The sequence below is a fragment of the Parasteatoda tepidariorum genome, chromosome 9 (assembly GCF_982258835.1).
Source record: "Parasteatoda tepidariorum strain Cologne lab strain chromosome 9, Ptep-v5.0, whole genome shotgun sequence".
In the NCBI taxonomy this organism is placed as follows: domain Eukaryota; kingdom Metazoa; phylum Arthropoda; class Arachnida; order Araneae; family Theridiidae; genus Parasteatoda; species Parasteatoda tepidariorum.
In genome coordinates this window covers 71,621,338-71,648,380 of record NC_141763.1, presented here as the reverse complement: position 1 = coordinate 71,648,380, position 27,043 = coordinate 71,621,338, and the positions used below count along the sequence as shown (strand labels likewise).

Genomic DNA, 27,043 nt, shown 5'->3' with positions numbered 1-27,043 from the left:
GTTCGACTATTGAAATTATCTTTGTACTAAAATATAAAATCCATAAAAAGTAGTTTGAATTTTTTTTTTTTTTTTTTTAAATTCATATTCAAAAATGTATCGATAACTGATTTTGTAAATTAAGGAAATTTTAATGATAAATAACTGTTTCTTTTGAATCTAAATAACTTCAAATTTGAAGAAATTATTGTAAGGAAGTGAACCATGTTTGGAAGATCTTGCTTTTTCAGTTTCACCGGTGTTTCATGCCGTATTTCATAACTGTAACTTATTAAAATTCTAAATTTAAAAATTTTCACTTATTTTGACCAAAATTAATACAAAATAATGTAAAAAGTAAAAAAATTTGTTTAATAAAAATTCTGCTGTGAAGGGATAGATAGAATAACTAAATTGCCTAACTTATAAAATTACATGTACAATCGCATTAAGAAAAAAACTATTAATTTAAGAGAATAACAAAAATGGAGATTGAAGTACAATTGAATTTACTAGGCATTATAATAAATTAAGGGGAGTCCGTAGGGCATATACCAATAATGTTAGAATGGATTTTTTTCGATGTACCTTTTCTCAGCATCTAAACAAGATGTTGCTTCAGTTTTTTTTTTGCTTTTTTTTTGGACAGAATATTTGCATGCACATGTTTACACTGTGATAACTGTTAATACATATCTTTCGCAGAAATTTTTAAAAAAAATAAATTATAAACTGAGAATTTTTAATTTTTAAAAACAGTTTCATTTTGAGCAAAAATCTTTCTTTACTCATAAAGTATTCCTGTTAAAACTAAAATATTGTCTCAGCATACAGCGGATATAATCTCAAATATCTCCAAAAAATGTAAAAACATGATAAGTAGTTTCTTAGCAAAGATACATAGAAAAAGATCAGTTTTAACATTATTGATTTATGCCCTACCAACTCCCTTTAAATATTACAATGTTTTGCAATAAATTAAGTGTTACGATGTATTGTAGTAAATTAAATATTACAATAAATTAAAAGATAATTATTTGATTACGAAAAAACAATAAATATTTAACAATTATGGAACTTTTGTTGTCAAAAATTACGATACCTGCTCTCCTGTCATGCTAAACTATTTTTCCAAAACTATTTTTTAGACAAATACGAATTTTATTTTAAAACCTGAACTAAGTGGTTTATGAGCATAACAATAAAAGCGATGACATACGTACTTTTACTGATGATAAATATATAAATTATATAAAACTTTTCAGTCTACTGATTTCAAAATTTTTGTTTTGACCAAAGTTTGATGCCATACATTTTGTTACCCCCTCTTTCTGCCTTGTCCCAATCTGATATATTTGTATTATATCATTTGTATACGGCTTCGTACTTTAAAAACTGCAAATAAAAATAATTATTTTTTTCAAATAGTTCTTAGTAAAAAAATTGCTAATTAAAAATATTATTTTAATCGAAAAAACATTAACTTAAATACTTCTAAAAATATACCAATTCAAATATCAAATAGAAACTGTTCATCAAAATCATAATCCCTCGCCCCTTGTATGATATCAATTGTAAACGGCCCCCTACTTCAAAGACTATTGATAAAAATAATTTTGATTAATTTATAAAAATTACTAATTAATAAATTTAATTTTTATAGAAAAAATTTTTATTTTAAAAAATAATACTTTCAAAATTATAAGATTAAAATATTAACTTATAAAAACATGCGATTAAAAACATTACTTTTAAGAAATAACTTAAATTAGCAATTAGCACTTAAAATATGTTTCGCAACAAACCTGTAATTTAATATGCTTTAATACTAATAAACCTAAACGAGTAATGCAATACAAATGAGTAACGTCAACTTTACTCGATCTTCTAAATCGATAAAAATCTTTCAGCTATAAGCTAAAGTAAAATGAAAAGCCTCATACGTATAATTTTTTCTTTTCCCTTTTTCTATTATTTGTTTGAAAGTCGATATTACACCGCCAAGTTGAAATGTTTTCATTCCTTACGTTGGCTGATTTTATTCCCGCCATCTTGAAACTTAGTGAAATTTTTTTGGCATTATTTATTAACAACGTGACTTAATGAGTTATAATTAAAATAACATAATTTTTAATAAAAATAAATTAATTAAATGACTAAACTGAAACAAATGAATAAATAAATAAATGAAGTAAATTAAATAAAAAAAATTTGAACAATTAATATAAAATAAATAAATATATGAGTAAAATCAAATTTAAGTATTGAAATTGCAACATAGTAAAACATCATTATGCCACATCTTGAAGTAAATTTCCAAATAATGCTTAATAGTCTTATTAAAATAATTGTAATTGAAAAAATTAAAAAAAAAATTGAACCTTTCTATTTTTGAAAATATATTAGATATGCGAGAATAATTATATTTATTATTATTATTATCTTATTAACTGTTTATATTTTTTAATATTTTAATTTTTGATTGAAAAAAGCATCTTAGAAATTTCAAAAAAAATACGAAAAGGATTTGATTACGCATCAGAAAACTGTAATGTTTGAAATTAACAAGAAATCTTGCAAAATACCACATCCAATCTAATCTGGCATTGATCTTTTTTTTTTATATCAATTTAAAAGATATTATTATTTACAGAAAGCAGAAATCATTTGTTTACGGGTAGAAATAAAAAAAAACGTCGAAAAATAAATACAAATATTGTGCTAGTTGACTTTAAAAGCGAGTCCTTTTAAATAAGCGATAAAGGAGCCATTTGAGGTAAACCCTAGTTTTCTATCTTGAGAAGGGGAGAGAGAGATTGCGCAAAGCATCTTGGGATTGATAACTGACAGAACGAGCGGCCGCTCGCCCTCTAGGATATTGTTTGCAATTTGTTTTTATTTATACGGTGGTCTTTTGGCGCTGTGAGAAGTGGTTATGTCAATTCTTCTTTGCGCCAGATTCCGTGCGGATGTTTAAGCATGCGTTTCAATAAAACTGCGCTTCTCTGATTCAAGGATAATGGAATATTATTAATTTGTGCAACATATCGGGAATTTATTAATCATTTATCCTTTTGGTGAGGTTATGTTAAGGTTTATCAAAATAAACTGGATTTCATAAATGCGTCAATAATAATTTGTCGCCAATGGAGGCGCAATCGCCACAGGTAAATATTATTATATTTTTTAAAAATCGAATTATATAAAAATGAAAATATTTAATTTTTTCCGATTGCTAAAAAAAAAAAAAAATTGCTCGTTTTAAAAAAAAATAAATGTATGTTGTTTTAAACTTGAATATTTATTTTGATACGCATATTTTTATGAATAAATATTATTTATATCATTTCAATATTTAAATTTTAAATTTGTAGTTATTTTTGAAAAGTTTGATGTATATTTAGTATAGTCACATTAATGTTTTATTTGCTTTTTAAAATTCGTATTAAAATGTTTATTTTATTAAAAATAGTTTAGCTTTTTTTAATAAGTTGATTTTAAATTGTATCAATTTGTTAAATTTAAAATATTTATATTAGCTTGAATAGGTATTGCATAGCTCAAATTTGCGTTCTAGTTTCTAGTAAATCTTGGTAATTGTGAAACTTTTATATTTTTGTCATAATATTTTATAAATGTTAAAAATATATGAATAAATGATTAAAGGCGATTATATATATATTATTTGATAAATATATAATGTGCCAACATCGTGACTATGCTATCTTAAGTTATTTATTATACTGTGTTAATTTATATTTAGATTTGCTGATTTAAATAAAAAAAATATCAAAATATGTAATTGGTTCATCCCTAGTTAGCTATCATGCAAATTAAATATTCTTAGGATTCAAAATGGCGGAATTTAAGTTTGGTATTTTAAAACTACTCGTTATACTAAATAGATCTTTGTAATTGTTTTAAATTGAGAATCGTATTTTTTTTTAACCATTCACAAGTAGCTAATATTTTGAATTTTTTTTAAAAATATTTGTTAATTGTAATTAAAATTCTATTTTAATTGATGTGAATTTAAAAGCTTGAAAGAATAATACGAAAATTAACTTGATTAATCTGATTAAACAGATTCGCAATAATTATAAATAAATAATTTTTTTTAAAAGACGATTTTTTTACCATTTATTTTCTAAATAATTCATCATCTATTTTTAATTATTATTCATAGTTTGTATTAATTTGAAATAGCAAAAGATAATTAGCGAGATAAATCAATATTTAAATACAACTTTCAAAATTATTTTTGATTAAACTTTCAAATTTTTCTATAATTTTTGCTGATTATTTTATATTTAAATCATCACGTTTTTTTCTGCTTCTTTGTTTATTATTTTGCTTTTCGACTTTGCAAATTCGAAAATATAACGGATTATTGACGGAGATAATTCAGAATAATTATTAAAAAAAAGAAGCTTTTAGAAAGGATAAATTGAAAGTCGATGAGTTATTGTATTCGCGTTCCGAAGATAAAGGGGGGGAACGAAACGGTCTAGTGAGGGTCGGGGGGGGGGAAGGAGAGGAGAATTCAACTCTATCGGTAGGTCGGGTTGTTGAGTTAAGAATCCCATCAGTTTGAGTCTGGATTTTGTGCTATGTGCATCGTGTTATTTTATTGTCTTTGTTCTAAATGTGGATTTCACAGTTTACAGGTGTTCCTTGCGGTCAGTATAAATCTCACACCTTTTACAGTGGATTCAAATACAGCAACAAACAAGGAAAGTGTAAAAATTTGAAATTGGGTGATTTTTTCTTTGTGAGGATTTCTGCAGAAGAAGATCCTTGCATTGGTGAACTACAGTTATTGTGTTCTAATAGGAATAATGACCAACAGTTGTCGGCGCTTAGGTTATATTTTTTACCGGAGCAAACTCCGGAAGGACGACTAGCTCATCATGGGGAGGTAAGTTGTTTTATTGATTTTTTATTAGCGCTGTGTTTATTATCGTTTGCGCTTTGGATGTTATCGATTCGTCGCATCTTTAATATCGCATTCTTCTCTAATTATAGATTAGCGTGTTTTGTGATAAGGTTTTACGTAATGCGCAGTGTAAATGCCTCGTTTAATTTGTTCTTTATAGATTTTTATTTGTTAGCATTATTATGTTGAACTCTTAACGCTTTGTTTTTGTTACAAATTTGCATATTAAATTATTTATTTCAAATTCATGCATATTTTATTTTAGTTTAATTAAATGACTGTTTTTAATTTATGGAATTTCGGATTATATAATAACTAAGCTAATATAGTTTTTTAAGGAGATTATTATTTATTAAATATTATCATCACAATTTCATTTTTTTAAAATTTATTTATTCAATTGAAGTAAGCAATTTAGTTAATTGCATTTTTAATTTTAAAGATTATTGCTAGTTTTATTTTTTTATAGAAATATTGTGAAGTTTACATTTAATTATAAATAATTCTTACCTTTAATGACAAAGGGGTTTAATCTAATCTATATAGCAGTAGAAGATGCCTAAAATTTATGAGTCATTGATTAAAAGCTAGTTTTATATTTTATTTAATTAGTTCTTTAGTGTTTCTGCACTATAAACTTTTTTAATTGCAAGTTTCATATGTCTTTTTTATGACTAATGCATTTGATTTATTGAAATGTGTGTTATTATCAATTAAAGCTCAGTTTATTCAGTGCTAAATCTAAAAATATTTATTTGAGAGTTTAAATATGTTAATATTTATGTAAAATTTTATTGTATTTTATGAGCCAATAAAAAAAAGGTGAATAAATCTTCAGTTTTCTAAAGACCATGATAAGATTTTTGCAAATCCCATGGGAGGTGCAAACTTCATTTCTCTAGGGGGGGGGGGCTGCAATTTTTAGATACAAATTTAAAGTTTTATCTCAAAGTTCTAAGTTCATGCTAATTAGATTATATTTAAGTAAACGCCACTGAAAGTGTGAAGATTATCGTTTATAGTACCATATATTAATTTTATGCATGCAAAATCTGTTTCTTTTAATTTCAGTTTCATTAACATCGACTAATTTTAAACAATTTTCAATTTTCTAAGCTGATTTAAGAAATTATCTACAAAGTGTTATTACACCGTATTGTTAATTAAATTTTTTAATATTTTGATAATTGTGTTTTTCATCGCATGATTATTTTATTTATGAGTATTTATTATTTGCGTGTTTTAATATTTTTTTACTGCAATTTAAATTGTATCTTCACTTAAAATATTTTACAATTTATTTGAACTTCTATTCTTAAAACACGTTTTTTAAATTGTGTGTTTAAATGGATTAAATATTACAGAAGCTGTGAATTATGATTTTTATTTTGACTATAAAGTATATTGTCTGAAATTTTCTTTTTTGAGTTTTGAAATATTTATTCAGAGGAAATAGCTGGTCGAGTAACATCAAAAAATCAATAACTCTGAATCAGATGTTTCATCCGGAGTAATATATTAGAAATTTCTCTAGTACATATTTATATTATCTGCAATATTGATTATTCGTCCCTGCATTATTGAGCGTTTCCTAGTGTCATCTTTTCTTGATACTTTGTTTCATGAAGCGTTTGTAATATTTTTTCCTCTCTCGCTAAGCGGATGGGGGTAGGGTTGCTATAAGAATGGATTATTGCTTTAGAACTTGGGAATGCTTAAAATGTGCCATTCTTGGTATTTTATGATTAACTGTTCTATAATTTTTGACGTTTTATGGTTTAAAAAAAATTTAATCCGATATTGAGTTTAATCATTTAGTATCGACGGATTATCAAGAATATATATATTTTAATAATAATTAATAATTTGTTTATAATTACTTATATTTTAAATTATAATTTAATTAATTTATAATTTAATTATTCGCGTGATTAGTTTATAATGTCTTTAAAAATTTAAACTTAAAAAAAAATTTGAAATTTGAACCCACGTTTAAAAATTATAATAATAATTATAGTTTTAATTGATCATTATTTTAAATTTTAGATGTAAAAGTAGTTTAATTTGAATTTAAAAAGTGAAAAATTATTGTTAATAATTTTTATTAAATGCCTTACGATAATTAGATTGCAATTACAATTTACGATAATTAGACTACGATTTTTTATTTAAGGGGCAATATTTTTTATTTGAGATAAGATTTCTCAATATTCTTTCTTACTTATTGTTCAAATCTAGTTTTCAGTTATTTAAAATTTTTACTGTTGCACTTATATGCAGTGGCAAGTTCATATCCGAAAAATTTCTTAACGACATTAAACACGCATATGTAAAATCCTTTTATGACCAAATAATTCGAGTTATAGATATTTTAGATTGAATAAATTAAAAATTACATTGCATTTAAATTCTTGTGTAACATTTTTATCTTCCTTGCCTTGTTCTAAACTAAGATTTTTATTTGATTTATTGTTTAATGATTCTCAAATCTTGACCGAAAAAAATTGTTTTCGTTTTTACAGCTATAGCTTTTTTTTTTCCCCTTAGAAGAATATTTTGTTCCACATAAATACTGGTTGTATTATGACAATCGACTCAGAAATCGCCCAAGCCTATCTTAATGTTTTTTCGACTCCGCCTGTATTAGGTTGTGTGTTCGTGTTGATTAATGTTTGAACGTGATTTTCAAGTTTAGGTCTATAATTGATGTGCCTAGTTCTGTCTTTTTTTTCTTTCAATATTCGTTTCTATTTTTTCTATGTATTGAGTGAATCCCGATGATCAAATTAATGTCCTCAGTACTAAATGTTTAATAGTTTTTTTTTTTTTAATTATTAAGGTTAACCACTCAGAAATGAAAACGATTAAAAAGAGTTGTTAGCTTGTAAAGTTGGCGAATTCTTCTCTTTCGTAGCAGAAGTGAAATTTAAATAAATTTTTTTATTAAGTCTTTTTTTACTTTATTTTTGTTAATTAGACAGTGAATAAGTAATTACAAGTAGAACGACATAGGCTTGTACAATGATCGATTGTTGTGTTCGGGTTCATTACTTTTTCATGTTTCAATTTCCAAGCTTCAATTAAGTAAGAGCTACAACTTTTTTAAGTTATTTGTTTAGAAAATAAAAATGAAGTCGTCCCCACTTAATTTGCATATCGGATAATCGAATAACCCACTTATACGAAACCAAATCATTTCACATTAAATTTTCTGGTTTAAGTGGATCTTTGTTGCTTCCAGTCCTCGCTTAATTGCATAAAGATACTGAAATGAAAAAATCTGTTTATTTTTAAGAAATGTTTCACCAAAAATGACAGTTAAGAAGATAATACAGAATGGGTCAGTTAAGAAGATAAGAATACAGAAAATTGGTCACTTCAATAAGGACTTTTTGTTCATTTGTTGCCCGGAACAGGTGTTAGGAGTGTAGTTAAAGAATTAAAATCTTACTGGCAGAGTTATATATTGTAGTGAATGAAGGGGTTTTTTCTTCACTCACACATTATTCAGAATGTAAAAAGGTACGGAGTGATTTGTTTCACGGTGAAGACTTATGGTCCCCTCCTATTGTGCTATTAGTTTTGATCAGAAAAAGTTTCAAAACTCTGACACACTAGTCTACAGTGAGTCTTTCTCTAAAGCAGAATAATCATTGCCTACCCCAGTGAATACAAGATGAGTGTGAAAAGGAATGATTTGAAATAATGAATGATTGAAAGGAATGATTTGAGAAAAGAAAAAAAAATCGAAGTTTTGGAAGACATAATTTCAAAAATCCCAGACTGAAATAGCAAATTAATTTGGAATTTCTCAAATTTCAAGGATTAAAAAAAGAAAAAAAAAGAAATTGAAACTTCCTTTTTAATCGAATAACCCACATAAATAGTATTGGTTGGAACCAATGGTACTCCTAAAAGCAGGGTTGACTGTATCAAATTATAGTTTCTATTAGTTTTCTTCAAAAATTAGTATTTTTGCAAGTCTTGTCCTTTAAAATATTTATTAAGTTTTTACTCGAAATTTTTGCTGCATATAATTAATAAAATTAACAAGAGTATAATAGCAAGAAACAGAACTAATTATTATTTTAATTTGTTATAAAAACAATGAGATATTTTGTTAGAATAATATTTTGTAGTGGCAAAACTCTTTATTTAAACCAATTATATATACAAAGAATATACTGGTGATTAAAACACATTTTGTTTTAAAACCTGTGACTAAATATTATTCATGAGTTTCCGACAGAAATTCGCTTTTTCTTTATAGTTAGCAAGTGTCAAAAATGGTCACGTTGCTAGAGTTCCCCTTGAACAAATCTATTCAAATATTTTTAAAAACCTGTTTAAAGGGTTTGCAAGATCAGTTTTTTGAAGATGAAAAAAATCGTAACTCATCTACTCCCATCAGTTCTAACAGAGTTTCAAACAGGAACTAGAATAAATTTCAAATTTTATTTTTTACATCCTCACTTCATAGAAAGTTATGGATATTTTTATTTCGTACCATTGCATAGTAAGACGTGACGTATATTAAACAAAATAATAAAAGTTTTTTTTTCTTCTAAAAATTGATTTTTCGAATCAGCGGCTAATTAAATGTGAGTTGTATTATCATTCATTGCTTTTTTTTTAGAGCATGTGGGGATGTGATAGTGGACACATGAGATAATAAAACGACAACATCACGAGTTCAATTGCAATTATATATCACTCTGTAATTCAATAAAACATGTCATTTTTTTATTAATTTGTTTGTTTACACGTTTGCTTATGTATTTTGGATTCGAGGTAATTACGGAATTACTTATAAGTAGTGCATTTCAAATTAATGATGCGGCATTATAAATGAAACAAAAAAAAAACAGTTGAAACTAAAACTACGAAGATTTATCGCAAAATCGATAATACTATAAGTTTTACATCATTCTTAAATATTCAACAACTCTGGGAAATAATGATAAATTCTTCTCTAATAGTTCCTTAGCGTAACCGTGACTGTATCCTTTTCCCCATTGAAATGATGTATGTCTCCCCTGTTGATTACATTCGAATTCTCTTTTTCGAAGTGAAAGGGGAGGGTGGAGAAAACGACCTTATCCCTCCCTGCATTTCTAGAAGCTACTCCCCCCCCTCCACCTTGACGACTGCACTTCTGGTTTAGGGATGAATCGATCCAAGTGCTAAAGCCTTTTCGATATGTGCATTTTGGCAACTTTTATCTGGGCATTGTGGGCAAAGGAGGGAAAAGGTTTTATGCTTTTTTCATTTTCTTCTGCCCTTGGCACCTCTTTTTGCTTTTTAGAGGTACGATTGGATTATTTATTGTTTTTTTTTCTTTTTCCGGGCAGACGATAATTAAAGAGCGCTGGTGATAATCTTAAACGATCTCCCTTCGTTAAGTTTAAATGTAATCTGAAATGAATTCGATGGTGTAATCCTTTAATTATTTATTGAGTCGTTTTATTATCGAATAATGACTTATTAGTCCGATTAATAACAATGATGTCTCATTGTTACGTCATTAAATACATTTTAAAAGCAATAAAATTGCCTGCGCTTTAGATTGGATTCGATTTTGTTTACTATTTTTTTTATCAACATGTTTTTTTTTTGTTAGTAATTTTGTTTTTTTCTTCCTAATATTTTGTTATTTCTACGGAATTAATATTTTGGTATATCTATAGAATATAGATTTTAAATAAAACAAATTCGGTTTTTTATTTAATTGAACTTTATTCTGATCTTAATTTATGATTAAAAAAAAATCGTCAACAAAATGCCGAGAAACAATTTTTGGTTTTGATTAAAAGCAATTTTTCTGATTAATAATATATCAAGCTATTTTATCTGATAATATTTTATAACTTAACATATGTTAGTTTATAGCACTTGAATGGTTTGTTTCTTATTTTAAATTGTTATATAGGAAATATTCTCTAGAAATTTTTAAATCAAGCTAGTAAACTTCAATTTTGGTATTTATTGAATTCTTTCATTGTCGGATTATAGATGAAATCGCATTTAATCATTGCGAAATTTCTTAAATTCGACGATAAAATACGAAATGAAGTTTTTGAAACTAAAACATAAATATGATCCTAAATTTCTTATTGTTAAAGGCTAATTTATCTTTTGAATTTATAAACATAATATTAATTCATTGAAAGGTGAAACCTAGTATTTATTTTTTTACCGACATTTATTAGTTTGATTTCAGTTACAATTCGAGATAAACAGGATGCTCAGGGTTCAATTTATGCCCCAGATATGCGTCAGATAAAAGCCAAATTTCCCGGTCTCGCCATTCGACCGTTGTAAACTAAACCAGGAAATTTTTTTTAATCACATTTAATTATTAAAATATAAATTTTTTTATACTTAATAACTAATTCATATGTTTTTTTTCAATAGTAGTAAAAAGATAATAAGAATTTTATCTTTAGTTTGAGTCAGTTTCCTCTCTAGCTTTTAGGAGGAAAAAAATATTCAGAGAATGCTATCCTATGTACAGAGTTTATTTCTTAGGAAATATTTCCGTGCTTATTCTTGCGCTAAATAATTTCGTAACTTTTTACTCTATTAAAGGAAGAGTCGATATAACAAAATTAACTTAATTGCCGTCTCTCTCTGAATATTTCATGTTTTTACATTTTTATTAGTCTATTGATAATCTAATTTGTTATGTCTAGACTACTTTTTACTTGCACTTCTAATCATTTACGATGTTTTGATAGTAGTTTCCAAATATCAAGAGAATATTAATTTTCTTTGTATCTTCTTTCCATCGAATGTTTTACGTCAGTATTTACTCCCCCCCCCCTCTTTAACAGAAGATATGAAACAAATTAGGTATTTCTTTTATTTATTTATAAGTTAAAAAGAGACGTATAAAATTAAAATTTCATTACTGCGACTGCTGTCTGTTTTATTATTGTGAAATTAATTTTTTTTTCAAAATGTCTTTCTTTAAATGTTACACTTATGTTTGTTATTTTTAAATTTTTCAATCTAAGTTTTATTATGATGCTTTATTCTGTATTTTTTATCATGATGAGTAATAGCATAACCCTATTTTATAAGCATTCAATTTACAATTGATATGCAAGCCGATAAGATTTAAGTTTTTGTGACATTTCTTTCTGTTTTTATAATACAATTAATTGGCCCACCTTTTTTAAAAATATTATTTTTCCCATTAACAAGACATTTAAATATGCATTACCATCATATTAATTGTGTCTATAAATTTCGCTATAACTGAAACAATTATGTCTCATCCCATATTAATCTTAACAACTTATCCCATTCTCTTAAAAAATAAAAAATTGTATACTCCCATTTTTTTTAAAAAACATAAAGCTTGTGTTTGCTATAAAACCGATAAACCTTAAATCAAAATTTATGTCGATTTTTTGTCTGTATTTTTTTAAATCTCTTTTGTATTAATTTATCCCATTTTACTTTTCGTTTCATATTAACAAACATAAATAGAACAAGCATTGTATAATATCATATTTATTGTATCTGTCACTCAATTTCAACACCCAACATAACTTAGCTTTCATTTTTTGCTGAAACTGGAGTAATCTTATCTTTTATAAGATTCAATTTCCCCCTCTGCATAGAGGCAGCTGCTATGCAAACTCAGGGGTTGCCGATTTTCAGAACTTTTTCTGCGTTTGCGGTTTGGCGATGCTTTCTTCCCGCATATTTTTCTTATTAATATAAGCGTAGGTAAATAAATCTTTTTTTGTTTTGTTTAATTTCACGCTTTTAAAGTTAAAATCAGCCTATTGCTAGGTATTTTTAATAACATTTTAAAATGTACTTATTCTTAATTAACGTTCTATAAAAATTTTTATTGTTTTGATTCAATTATTTTCAAAAAAAATTTAATTTAGGTATAATGTTAGTTTTGTTTGAATTGAAAATATATTCATAGCTAATTGAAAATATATTCATTTATTTTGTATTTTTATACTCTTATTTGGCATAAGTTTTTGTGTTTTAATTATAGAGTAAGTTTTGTAACCATATTCAATGTTTGTAATATATTTAGGAAATAATGCCCTTTCTATTATATATTCCTAAAAAGATTTTTTTTTACTTTTTAAATAAAATAAACTAAATAATGCAGCATTAATACGAGCTATAAGTTTTGAATATGGCAAAAATTCGTAAAAAAGTTTTTTTTCTTCATATATATATAAAAAAACTTCAAAGATGTTATTTTTGCGTATTATAAATAGAGACAATTGCATTTTTATTAATCGTATGGTAGTTTACATTATTTGCACAAACCATTTTAAAAACCTTAGATCTGGCTAATCTTCATTTAAAACAAATATAGTTATTATTAAAATTATTTTATGATTTACCAATGCTTAATAATAATAATAATTTTAAAAAAAACTTTTATACTCCAAAACAGTCCTGTGTTAAAATTCAAATTCTATTATTCAAATAATTGCATGATCCGAAAACCGTGCGTATTTTTAATTACTTACCTTAGTTTAATAATAAAAAATACTGTTATTAAAAAAATATAAACCTCTGTGTTTAAATTCTAATTATTAAATGTGATTATGATAAGATTGTGACATGTGTTGTTTATAATTTAATGCAAATTAGCAAAATTATTGAAAGAAAAAGAAAATTTATTAATAAACGTGGCTGCATTTTATAATAATTGATGCGAAAGGAAAAGCGCTTAGATGCCAAAAGAGCCAAGTCGTTATCGTATTATAGTTATTTCCAACTCTTCTGCCATTCACCGCTTTATCAAATCATGCATTCGTTTTGGATGGACGCCAAAACACTGCTTTCGCTTTGTCTTCACTCCCGCCAAGATATATATATATTTTTTTATGTTGCTGTTCCTTTTTATATACTTAATCGTTTGCGTCTGGTAGCTGTGATTGTGTTTAGAACAAATTTGTTTTCTACTTCCCTTGAATTTGAATAAATTATTTATATAATACTGATTTATTTAACACCGTGTGTTTGCGTTCAGCTAACTTTAAACAATTTTGTTTAATATGGGCCCAAGTTAAATGCGTATTGTTATCGTCTGTTTGTTTATCCCTAAATAAGTAATTTTTTTTATCGCTTTATTAGATACATCTTATTTGTAATTTTTAAATTCATATTTGTTAATAAATACGGAATAAATCTTTTAATCTTCTAAAGAATAAATTCTTTAATCTTCTGTAGTATGTGCTACTATTATCAAAACAAGTATAGTTGTAGTTCATTAAATACGGATATTTTTTTTTGAAATTCTTTTCATGATGTTGGCAGCTTGCTTTGTATTATCAACCAAAATAAACTCATCGAATCTCCAAATATCAAATATATGACATAAATTTATCTCATTTATTTTTGCAATTTAAGGGATTTCTTAGGACAAAGAAAAATACTCTTTTTCGCAATCATTGTTTAGATGTAATATTCTAACAGCCCTTTGAGTAATTTAGGAGTGTTTAAATTTGTCCATATGGCTTTGTATTGTCAGTTTAATTTGTTATAAAATATTATTTAATTAATTGCGTAATTATATGTATATATTAATTGTAAAAATTCTGCTTGCTGTACACAAGTCTTATTGAAAAATTTTGTCTCTTATTAAATGTGACAAGTGCCAATGGCAGATGCATTTTAATTTATTTACTTCATGCTTAAGTATTAATATATATTTATTTTATTCTATTTATTTGTTATTATTTTAAATAATGCGCATGAAGTTTATATAATCCATCCCTTAAATGTTAATATTTTTTAAACACGAGCTCGTGTTATCTGATTTAAAATTGCTCTTTATTTCATATTTAATCCTTTAGTTTGGTGTCGATGCACGGTATAAAGGAATATTATCTTTTCGTTCGTTTTATGATAAGATATTTTATCTTCTTGCATTGACTGTTCTCAAAGTCTCAACACCTTGTATAAACTTAGAGCTGTCTAATCTTATCTGGAAGTATGCGAATTTTGACAGTAAACTTTCCATTGTTAAAAATCAATAAAAAAAAAGAAGGTTTTGATGTGTTGTTTGTCATAAAGACATGAAATATTAGCATTTTGACCCTGATAAATAAAAATATTTTTTTGCTGAAGTAATTTTCTGTTTTTTAAAGTTTTGCGTTCAAATATTTTTTTGTTTTTAAAGATTTTTTCATCGTTTATTTTTTCTGTCTAATTATTAAGAATTTTTAATTGTCATACTTATTAAACATAGTTTTTATTAAATGTTTAATATATTGACTAAATTAATTTTTAAAAAAATTAACAAAATGCGTTGCTTTAATTGCGTTTAAATTAAGTATACTGTATATGTTTTTATTAAATTGTAAATATTAAAATGTGTATCTGTATTCTGTACTTACAGGAAATTACAATTCCCAACAGAGTTTCATTGAAAAAATTAAATCATGGCTAAGATAGCTCTTTGAATTATGGGTTACATTTTTAGACACTCACTTTTTTTTAAATTTCTTACAATAAAATGTTAGTTGTATTTTTTTAATAATAAAAAGTAAGAGTTACTGCAGACATTAAGAAAAATGCAATCTCTTACTTTAAAATTGAAAATTGTATTGTGATCAAAAATATAGCTGAAAATAAGTTGCAAAAAGTAACTCGTTGTAGAAAATAAATTAATTTTAAAAAAATGGATTATCAATATTCCGGTTCTGATGACATAATCCACAAAAACATTTTATTTCTCAAATGCAATTACTTTATCGATTCTTTTTTAATTATGGATTATTTAGAATTTATTAAAATTAAATTTTTACCGAAATCTTTTTTTATTAATTTAATCCGTTCTAACTAGAGTGGGGATATTTTTTTATTGTATTAACGCGTTATTCGTGACTATTTTAATATCTTCCTGTGAATTGATTTTTAATTCATTAGAGTAATGGTATTTCTTTATGTCAGTGTTATATTGGTTGCGCAAATATAACATTCGATATGTTGTGTAAGTCATAAATTTTTCTTATTTTTAATTTAATATATTAAAAAGTAAAATTTAAAAAAAAAAACAATAAAAAAGTAAATTTTACCGAAATTTTTTTCTTCTTTTCAATATTATAACTCAATATGCAAATAGTGATAAATTTTTTATTAAATAATCACCTTTAGCCTATTATTTGAGCGTATTTTTAATACTTTATTCGTGAACTGATTCTAAATTCTTGAGAAGTGAGAAACATTTCCTTATTTCCAATGTTATTTCACCTGCTCAAATGTAACATTTCGTAATCTGTGGCGATGGTAGGCATTAATTCTTTGTTGCATAAGAATATTTTTTTGAAATTTTTTTTCGTTTTCTATATTACGTAGGTTCCGTATATACCGGTAATTTTTGATGACGAGATTTGGTCTCTTATGTCAAATGTCAAGTTGATTAGTGAAAAAACCAAATATGAAAATTTCATCAGTTTTCATATTTTTTGAAATACTCTAATGAATTATCTTAAATTTTCTCGTTCTTAATTTTTTTTTTCTGATGGAAATGTGAATTCCTGAAAGAAAAAAATATATATATAATGGCAGAAAAGGCAAAAATACTTGAATACAATATATTTTACTTGAATACAATATATTTTACTTGAATATAATATATTTTATTACTTGAATATAATATATTTTATTACTTGAATACAATATATTCTACTTGAATATAATATTTTTTATTACTTGAATACAATATATTTTACTTGAATATAATATATTTTATTACTCGAATACAATATATTTTATTATTTGAATACAATATATTTTATTATTTGATTACAATCTATTTGTATTTGAAAGGGGTAAATCGATACAGAGTTAATTAAAACTATCTCATTGGTTATAATGCACCGATGTTTGCACCGTTATAATGCACCTATTTTGGCGGTTAGACAAGTCGACTTATACACCGGGATACTACGCCATTTTGGATTTCACGTTAATTTTATTCATAATTTTCTCGAGCATTTTAGTTTTTAACAAAATTATTATTAGATTATTCAATATGTAATATCATTAATAACTAATCGTAGATTCCATTTTATGAAGTATGAATGCCTTCAAAAATTAATAAAAATATAGCCATATTTTTGTTTTAATTTATGAATGGGGAACACGTTTAAAGGTATGATTGTTCAGATTTTTTTGCTGTTTAAATTTGATAAATCTGTAATTTAATATTATTGACCAAAATAAAAGGCGTGAGTAATTTAAAAAAAATATTTTTTTATACCAAAACAACTTCTGTTTATTTTAATGAAATTTTTTTTAAAATAATTTTAGTGCGATTTTTTTTTCCTGCCTCTCTTTTTTTTTATTTCTTTTAAACTAAAATTTTATGAGTTTTTTTTATATTGGCGAATTAAAGAGATTTCTCCCGTAATATAGTAACCCTAACAGCTCTGAATCAAAATTCAACCCAACTTCGCTCTTTTAACTTTCTGCTTCAAGGAAATAGTGGCGATTAATTTTAGGCTTAGAGGAAATGCCTTTTATTTTTTCTTTGCCTTATTAATTCTTAAACAATTTTTTTCCCCTCTTGTCAGCGCACAAAACAGCTGTTTATTTTCTTGCTGTGTGTTTGATTTTAAGAATATTTAGTAACAAAAATGTGGGTGGTGTAAATCATTCTTTGCCATGGTTGAAATATCAGACATTTTTCGGTCGACAATAATGTCGTCGCTTTTAAAATCAATCCTTGGTTTTGAATGTTTGTAGGGTTGGAATTTTCTATTCTCTTTCACTGAGTTTAATGCTTGGACAGCTGCTTGTTTTAGGTCATTTAACGCACTTAGGAATGCAAGAACTATTTCTGAACGAATGGATTCTACGGATTATTTTATTTGCGATTGCGTTATCCGTTACTTAATTGTTAATCTATTATTTTATTTAATATTGCGATATCAGTAACTTATTAATCTACTATTTAATATTGCGTTATCTGTAGCTTAATTAATCTGTTATTCTTTCTTTAAAGAGATTAATTATTAGTATGAATTTTATAACTGTATTCACATTCGCTATAAATATTTATTATTGGTAGGGATGGAAATTTTTTAAACGTTTTTTTAAATATTTATTAGTTATCGTTATTTTTGATTAATTGTATCAAAAACTAATAAACTGAATTGTATCACTGTGATAAAGTATAAAATTGGTGCATAATTTAAACAGTTTTTTTTTTTCTCTCATTATTTTGATACTATTACATATTTGCGTTCTGTCTGATGTTTATTTAAATCGTATATAAGTACAAAAGTTATGGTAATATAAATGTAGAACTAAAATTAAATTTAGTTTCAGTAAATATTTTTATTGGTTTATTAGCCTTAAATCTACTTTTTATTAACGAGTTCTTTGTATTTTAAATATTATGAAATTTGTTTGTAAAAAAATTGCTTTCAATTAGTATTTTTCTTTGTTAAATGATTGGTATTACAGTCAAGGATTAAAATAAGTCATCTTTTTATAAATGAGTTCTTTGTATTTTATTTTCATGAAAATTTTTTGTAAAAACATTGTTTTCAATTAATATTTTTCTTTAACATTACAAACAGAAATTAAAATAAATAAGTTTTTTTATACGTTTTTTGTATTTAATTTTCATGTAAATTTTATAATATAATAAAAAAATTACTTTTAAATAATACTATTCTATTAAAATGTTTGCCATTATAAATAAATAAAAATTAATTACTATTACCCTATGTATTTCTTTGCTGTCAAATTTTTGTATTAAAAATAGTCGATTTCTTGTAAAAATTAGACAGAAGGAAATATTCTAACTTTTTCTCCCCCCCCCCTTCTTTCATTAACATTAGGCAATGGGAGTTGTGGTTTAAAGTTGCAAAAACTGCTCTATTTGATTAATAGTGTATTTTTTAAATATCAATTGGAGGCCACTCAAATATCTATTAAATAACTATTAGTATAACTTCCTAAAAATTTTTAAAAAAAAACGTAAATTAAAAATTAATTAGCACTTTTTTAATTAATTAAAAAAATTTAATAAAATACAATTTTATTAATTTTTTTAAATTTATACTATTTTTGAATATTTTGTCGCTTTAGTTATCGTAATTTATCTCTAAATTTATGCCATTAGTTATCTTAATTCATCTTTTAAGATTGTTAGCTAAGAAAAAAAAAATGCACTTTTTAATTTTAATAGAATTTAAAACTTGTCGAGATATTTAATTCATTATCAGTCGATTCATTCGAGATAATGCTGATGGATTAACTCACAAGATCAGTTTATACCTTACTGAGAATTAAAGAAGAAGAAAATAATTCTAGTTTATTAGGTGTTTCCTATCTTGTTATCTTTCTGCCTGGAAGCGAACGGATATCCGCAAATCGTTTTTAATATAAACATGCTATGAGCACACTGCAAAAAACTACTAAACACTCATTGTTTAATCGCTTACGAATACAGCGATAAACTCTTTATTTTGACAGTCAGTGTAGTGCATATCTTACAAGCGATTTCTTTTAAGGGTTGCCATTAAGATGAAAGAAAAAGAAACCTTTTCCTCCATTAAACTTGTTACCTTTTTTTAATGTCGTTTTCTTTTGTTCGGCAAATAAAAATGGCGAGAATTTACCTCCTGCCTCTCTGGAAGATGGACTGCTATTAATTAATATTTCAAAAGCTTGTAAGACCGGAAATTCTTTTTAGTCTGTCTTTCTTTTTTTTTAAGCCTTTCTTTGTTACGATTCCTGCTAAAGGAATGAGATTAACATAATTTTTAACTAAAATAGTGTTTCAAACTTAAATTTTAAAAAAGATTTTTCTTTTAAATTTGAAGTATATTTTAATAAGGGATTGTAAAATTGTATAATTTATTTACAGAACCGTATCTGAAGTGTTTTTAATTTATTTGTCTCTTAATTTTCAAATTTTTTTCCTAATGTTAATTCTCTAAATTATAAGCTTATATTCTAGATTATTGGAACATGGTTGGCAAGACACATTTTTTTTTTTAAATTTCTTTTTTAATTTCATTTTTTTTTCATTTTCTGCAGGGTTTATGAACCTCAGGATATTTTAGATTAGTTTTAAGAAAAATTACGAGTGTACTTTGGGAAAATAAAAAATTTTGCTAAGAACCAGAAAATTTTTAATTGTATGTCTTATTTTTAATTATATTTTTTTTAAAGAATTTTTTTTCTTCAAAATTGTTGACTTTCCATCGCGATATTGGAATTTTATAAATATTTATTTACTGTGATGTCATTGACATTTATTTGCATTTAATTTATGTTTCGTTTCGAACCAAATTTTAATTCTTTTTAAACCTAGTTCTCACTCTTTTAAATTACCGAGTAAATCCTAAATAATATGGAGAGCTACAGAATTTTAATTATTATTATTATTATTATTTAGAATTATTATTATTATTATTATTATTATTTTTTTTTTTTTTGAGTTTACTAAGTTCTCAATTCCATAACCTAATTTTTAAGCAAACAGAATCTATCACAATATCGCTATTAATGTTTTTTTTTTTCCCAACCCTTTTAGGCAGAATTTTTATTAAACAAATTTTCATCTTTTTATCTTCTTCGTTTTTTGTATTTATTTATGTCAAAATAAGTGAAATATATCATATTTAGCATTTTAATAATTTATGGGTGTGAAGTACAGCATAGAACGCCGAAGCTTTTTTTTGCACTAAAGGTAAAATCTTCCAAACACTGCTCACTTCCAGACAATAATTTTTCAAATTTACACTTATTTGCAGTTATTTACATCGACGAGAAACAGATATTCATCATTGAAATTTCTTCAATTTAAAAAATAAATTACTGAAATTTTTCTGATTATGAATAAAAATTTTTTTTTTCAAGCTGCTTTTTTTATATTTTAGAACAAATATAATTCCGATAATCTAACAGATTTTCTTAATAACTGTTTTTTATAATTAAAAAATTCCACAAAATATTTTTGCTTGTAATTAGAGCGTCAATTTTTGCTTTTAATATATGCGTATATAAAAGAGACACCGATGTCCCATCTTCGTCAAAGGGTTAATTAAATACCGAATTTGATGTTATGAATTGTTAAAAAGTCGGAATGCAAATTTTTATAAATATGTTGATTTTAAGAAAATTTATATATATTTTAAGGGACTTATTTCCATTTATTTTTTGTATTTACTTAAACGCTATTTTTTCCTCATTCAAATAAATGCAATCATTATCTATGAAATAGTTTGTATTTATATTAGAAATAAATGTAGTTTTGTAACATAACTTAATTAATCGATTTGTGCGTTGTATGAACGTTGAAAGCATTAATTTGCTTTCTTTGAATATATTCAAATTCAAACTGTTTTAAACAAAAAAAGTTAGCCATCCTCAACCTATTAATTTTAATTCCGCCGTCAGCTGGAAGCTATTAGAATTTTTATCGTTTTGTGTAAATTCAAAGCCAAGTCAACCGGTTTCTCTTTTTCTAACCTTGATATCGCTGAACCTGCAAACCTGAGGAAGGGGGAAGGGAGAAAGGTGGGTAGAATTAAAACATAAAGAAAAGGAAAAGCTGTGTGACCTAATATTGGAGAAGCTTTCCCTATTGTGTGTATATGCTCATGATGTAAGGCCCGCACTCTAACTCTAGAGGGAGGAATGGCTATAACAACTAAATAAATAAAAAAAATGTAATGTTACCAGCAGTAAGTATAAAAAGCTACGAGACGGGAATAATAAATCGTTTATTTTTAGGCGTTACTCATTGCACGCGATGTGTTTGTATTCCGTTTGCTTTTATTGTGCCCGTTTTACGGATTTTTCAATTTACTCATCTTTTTATTTTATTTCCTTTTCCTTATACCAAATCGTTTTCTAAAAGTTTTCTGCGTCGTAATTTAAATCGTTTTCTTTTTTAAGTTCACGTTCATAATTAATTAGTTATCGATTTCGATGCTTTAAAATTCTACAAAATTAATTTATTTACTTATTGTTTTGAGTTGTTTTAATCTCAATTTGTTCTTTTGATAATCTGTTTCATATATCGTTTTCTAAAAGTTCCTACTTGCATTTTAATTTTAAATGCAAGCAATGTATTTTTATGAAATTCACTATTTTCTTCCTTTAAAAAGCTTTGTTTTGGGCTTAATGTTAAAAAATATTTATTTCAAGGCTTAAAATAATAAAATATTAATTTTCCAATAAATTATTGTTTTAGGAAATTTAAAATCAAAATCGTTTTCTTAATTAAAACTTTTGTGTAAATTCTAATGCAACATTTCTTTATAGGTTGAGGTTTGTTCCACAAATCAAATGATTGAAATCAAATTATAACATAGTTTGATATTTATTTCAAGTAAATTAAGTCTAATATGGAAAATTACTTAAATAAAGTATTAATAAAATGTAGCTAACGATTTAATAACGATATCTCTTGTCATGAATTATTAAAATTGAATTGTATTCATATAATATTTGTATTCTACAAAATAAATTGTTTTGGTTCTTCCATTGGCATGAAAAACAAATGGAAAAATCTGTATACAAACGATTTAAATTTAATAACTCTAATTATATAAACGAAGAAAACAAATAAAGAGTTTTATACTTTTTTAATATATTTGATTTATAGGGTAGAGAGGACACAGTTTTGCTTGCGCTTTTGAACTTTTTTCTTTTTTAATTTAATCAATCCATCTAGAAAAAAAAAACCTCGTGAATGCGTAGTGCATATTTTTAACTTCAACTATATTTGTTTTTAAACATAAGTCGCAATATTTTTCAGACCTTCAAAAATCTTTCAATATGTTCTATGTTCTTTTGTACCCACAACATTATAAAAAATGATCGTATCCAGTTTTCCTCTTACTATTTTGCATGGCACACTTTCAAGATAATAATTTCATGATTTCGCAATAAATTTTCTTATTAATGTATACATAATAGATATTTTAAGTTCGTTTTATTACTTTGTGATAATTATTGGGTTTATGGGTGTAATTTGCATTTATTTTTAAATTAGTAAAACAATTTTCTTATTTAGCCTCATTTATATTTTATTGTTTTTAAATTTAATAAAATTAATATTTAAGAGTGATATTTTATTTACGAATATCAGCTTTTCTTTCTATATTTGCTAATACAATTATTAAATTGAATTGAAAATCTAATTGAGTTTATGAAAGATTTTTTTTTTTGTGAAGATTATAAAATATTTTTATTGACGTTGAACAAATTTCTATGGAATAAATATTGGCTTCTGTCATTGAAGTTTATTTAGATATTAGATTTTATCTATGGGGATTATATAGATCATTTTATGTGTTATTTACTAGATTTTTTCGATCAAAATGCTTATTTATGAAAATAATACATTTATTTAGATTTATCTTCAATGGTACATTATATATCACAGTTGGAATAAATTTCTATAGACATTAGCTTACAATGATTAAATTTACCTAAAAAAAACAAACAACATATTTGAGCATTATATTGGTGATTTATTACCTAGATTTTGTCTACAAAATGCTTATTTCTATTACTTGAATTTACCTAAAAATATATTTGATCTAAGAGAATTATATTGATGTTTATTTTAGATTTTATTTATCAAAATGCTGAGTTATAAAAATTCTAAATTTAAATAAATTTATCGTCAATAGTTCATAAAGACGTCGACCAAATTTCTATGGTGAAATATTAGGAAGAAATATTAGCTTCCATTATTTAGATTTATCTAAATATTTTTTATCAATACGGATTACATAGGTTTTATTTTTGAAGAAAATAAGCTTCTGTGTAATAAAATAAGCCACTCAATTCTTTCCAAGCCATTGCTATCCATATTTTCCTCCCCCCCCCTAAAGAAAAATTTTGAGAACAAATAAAATTCTTTAATTAAATCGAAAAATCTGATTTAGTTTATGAAAGAGTTCTTCGCTGTTTGGTGAAGAGCATCGAATATCACCATTGACGTTGAATAAATTTTGTTCCATTAGTGTATAAAAGATTAAATACCCCTAATGCCGATCGTTACTTACGCCGTTATTAATTTAGAATTCCTGCTTATGTGCCAGGACCGCCATTCATTATGGCGACCGCTAATTTCCTTTGGCGAATGCATTTTGAATGCGACGATAAATTCTCTCTTGTTCTCTGAAGTTGAGTTCATAATGAAATAAATTCACTTGTTTCTCTGCTCCTTTTCATGTAAGAGTTGGCTAAATTTTAGTAATTTCAAATTGGCTGGCTAAATTAGTTTTATGGTGAATTGTCTGTCAAATGCGGTTTTAGCTTCATGCTTTGTAAGTTAAAGTTAATAATTGAAGCTTTTTGTGAGTTTAATCATAATATATTGTATAAGGCATTAATATCAGTCTTGCTTAAATTTTACTTATGTAGTCTTTTTTTTTTTTTTTTTTTTTTTCTTTCTTGTATTTGCAATTTTGAATGTTAGGGGCCGTTCTACCTCTTCAAAAAATTTTAAAAGTGCCAAAAAAAAAAAAAAAAAAAAAAATTGTGATTTGTTTATATTTTGTGATATTTTGTAAACTGCAAAAAACATACTTACGTAATATATGAACGTCGCCTTACGAAATTAGAATAATGTATTAAACTACTGTTTGTTGATAGTAATATACTTTAGAATAACAATCAGATCATAAACAAGTATTTATTTAACTAAATGATTATGACGAATAAATTCTTACATTCCAAAGTAAATATTCAACTTTAGTTATATAAATTGTAAATCACTATAATTTATTTTTTGAAATCTTGCATATTTAAATTTGATTGTTGCTTTCCTTAAAAGGAAATTCAAATATCCTTTAAAATTGGATAAAAAAAATTTTTGGTCTGTGCTATATTCACATTGTTTTCGTTTTAGTATTCGCTAATCAAACATTTTTAAGTTATTGTTTAAACAATGCATTATAGAATCGAAAAACATCTATATATTTTTCAGAATTTTCATAAAAAAGTACGTGAAGTACCCGGTTTAATTTGTTTACCCTTTTATTCTAATTTCATAAGTAAACAATTGAAATTTCTTGTCACAGTTTTATTTCAGTAAAGTCTATAAGCCTTTCACTTCACTTGCGTCAAATTAACTTAGAAGTGATTTCAAATAAGATAAAAGGAATAAGATAAAGAAACAGAACTTATTGAAACATCTGCCTCTCGCTTGTCGACCCGATGTATCCTCTTTTCTACCTGCCGCGGGCAATCCATTGTCTCAATTGCGCATGTTTGCGTGCCAGCCATTATTTCCGGTGTGTGTCAATCTTTCAATTTTCTAATAAGTGCAGAACGTGTGTGAATTATAGCTCCTATTGAGGCCCCTGCATTTGGTTTCAAAGGGCTCCCCACTTGGTATAAGAGTTACTGCTCCTCTTGATGTTTGTATAAGAATTAAATGGTACATTTTATTAGATTTTCAATTTTGTTAGCTCAAGAAGTAGGCGGATCATGACTTGGAATCCCCTTGCAGTCGGGCTAACAGTAAAAGGTTTTCATGATTTTCCTCTCCATGTAATGCAAATGCGGTTTAGTCCCATCAAGAAGTCCTCCACGAAGACTAGATGTCTTCTGAGTTGGGATCAAAATTACATAGCTACGGAGTTGAACATTGATAGTCGTCAATTGGGTTGTCTGTTCAATGCCGCTTATAAAATAAAATATTAAAACTGAAGAACATTACAAAAATTTTTGATTTTAATCATTGTTGATTATTAATTATGTTAATTATTAATGACAATTTTTTTAAATTTTTAATTTTTTTATTTGATTTTAATTATTGTCGAAAAATTAATTATTATTTCCGGGAAATGATAGATGGTGTAGCTCATAGGTAATTTTTTTTTTTTTTTTTTTTTTTTTACATCATAGTAAGGCAAAGTTGCAAACTTAATTTTTATTATAATTTTGGCATGTAACATAGTCTAAAATTTCAACTTAGAAGCAAATATATTAATTTTTTTTAAAAATTTATTTGTGTTCTAATAATTTTTGTATTGCATAGTGAAAGAAAATTAAATTTTTCTTTTTTTTTATTACATTGATTGATAATTTACTTAAGTATATTTTAATGCCTAATCTAAATTTTAAGTAAAGTGCCTAGTAAACTTATCGTTGGTTTGAAAATTATTAGCCTATCATTGGGCTTATTACTTTAAACTTGACAACTAAGATTTTCCCCTCTATTTTTAGTAGCTGATAATTTTGTACCAAAATATACGAGAATAAAATCATTGAAAAGATTTACTTTTTTTTAATCCAATTTCTTATTGCTTATGTTAAATAAACAGTTCTTTTTATCCTGAATTGTTTTTCAAGTATAAAGTTAAGCCATATTTTTTCCGAAGTTGACACTTTTACTTCAAACTTTTCCCTAATATTCTTTCCCTATAGGTATATTACATGGTTTTGAGGCTTTCATTAATAGCAGCAACATACAGAAAAACATAACTATCAACAAGGAAATTTTGATGTTTTTCACCGATAACATTCTTTTGAAGAATTTAAAAATTTATCCCATTAATTGAAAAACGACAATTTTTACTTTATAATCATGGCACTATATTGTAGTTTTTTTTAGAGATTATTATAAACTCAACCTCATTCAATTTGAAATGAGTACGAAAAAATGATCTTTTATTTATTGCTATATAATAATTATTATGATTTTGCTAATTTTTTATTACAATTTAAAGCTACTTATAATTTCACGAATTTAAATTGTTCTTGCGTGCAAATAGTGCTTTCGAAGAAAATACATACTATATCACTAGTCTCTTCTCCCCCCTTAACCTTTTTCAAATGAAAATGAAAGCTTCGAAGAAAAGAAGAGAGTAAGAAGTAAAAAACAATAAAAAAAGTGGGGTAGGAAACGAATACGGAATTGCTGTTTAGCGAAAGAGAGCAAAAAGGTTTTCTTAAAAAAAAAATGGCGCAACGAGACAAAATCTCAGAAAGGTTTCTCTAAGTGCTGTTATGTATTATGTATGTGGAATCGTTTGCCATCGCATCCGTGTGATTACTCAGAAAAAAAAGGGAATGACTCAACAGTGAAAAGTTTCCCTTTTATTTAAAAGATCCCTTTTGTTTTTATTTTGCGGTTTAGTGTGCAGACGG

General features: G+C 25.5%; 1 protein-coding gene across 2 annotated transcripts in view; it reads left to right on the top strand.

Annotated features, from left to right (window-relative positions):
* Positions 1 to 2,797: 2,797 nt before the first annotated feature.
* Positions 2,798 to 27,043, top strand: part of LOC107446878 (uncharacterized) — an 84,506-nt gene continuing 60,260 nt past the window's right edge. For both annotated transcript variants that reach the window (XM_016061651.4, XM_016061650.4), the window contains exons 1-2: positions 2,798 to 3,146; positions 4,640 to 4,897. In XM_016061651.4, the coding sequence (XP_015917137.1) occupies positions 3,126 to 3,146; positions 4,640 to 4,897 (279 nt within the window). In that variant the 5' untranslated portion in view covers positions 2,798 to 3,125. The remainder of the gene's footprint in view (positions 3,147 to 4,639; positions 4,898 to 27,043) is intronic.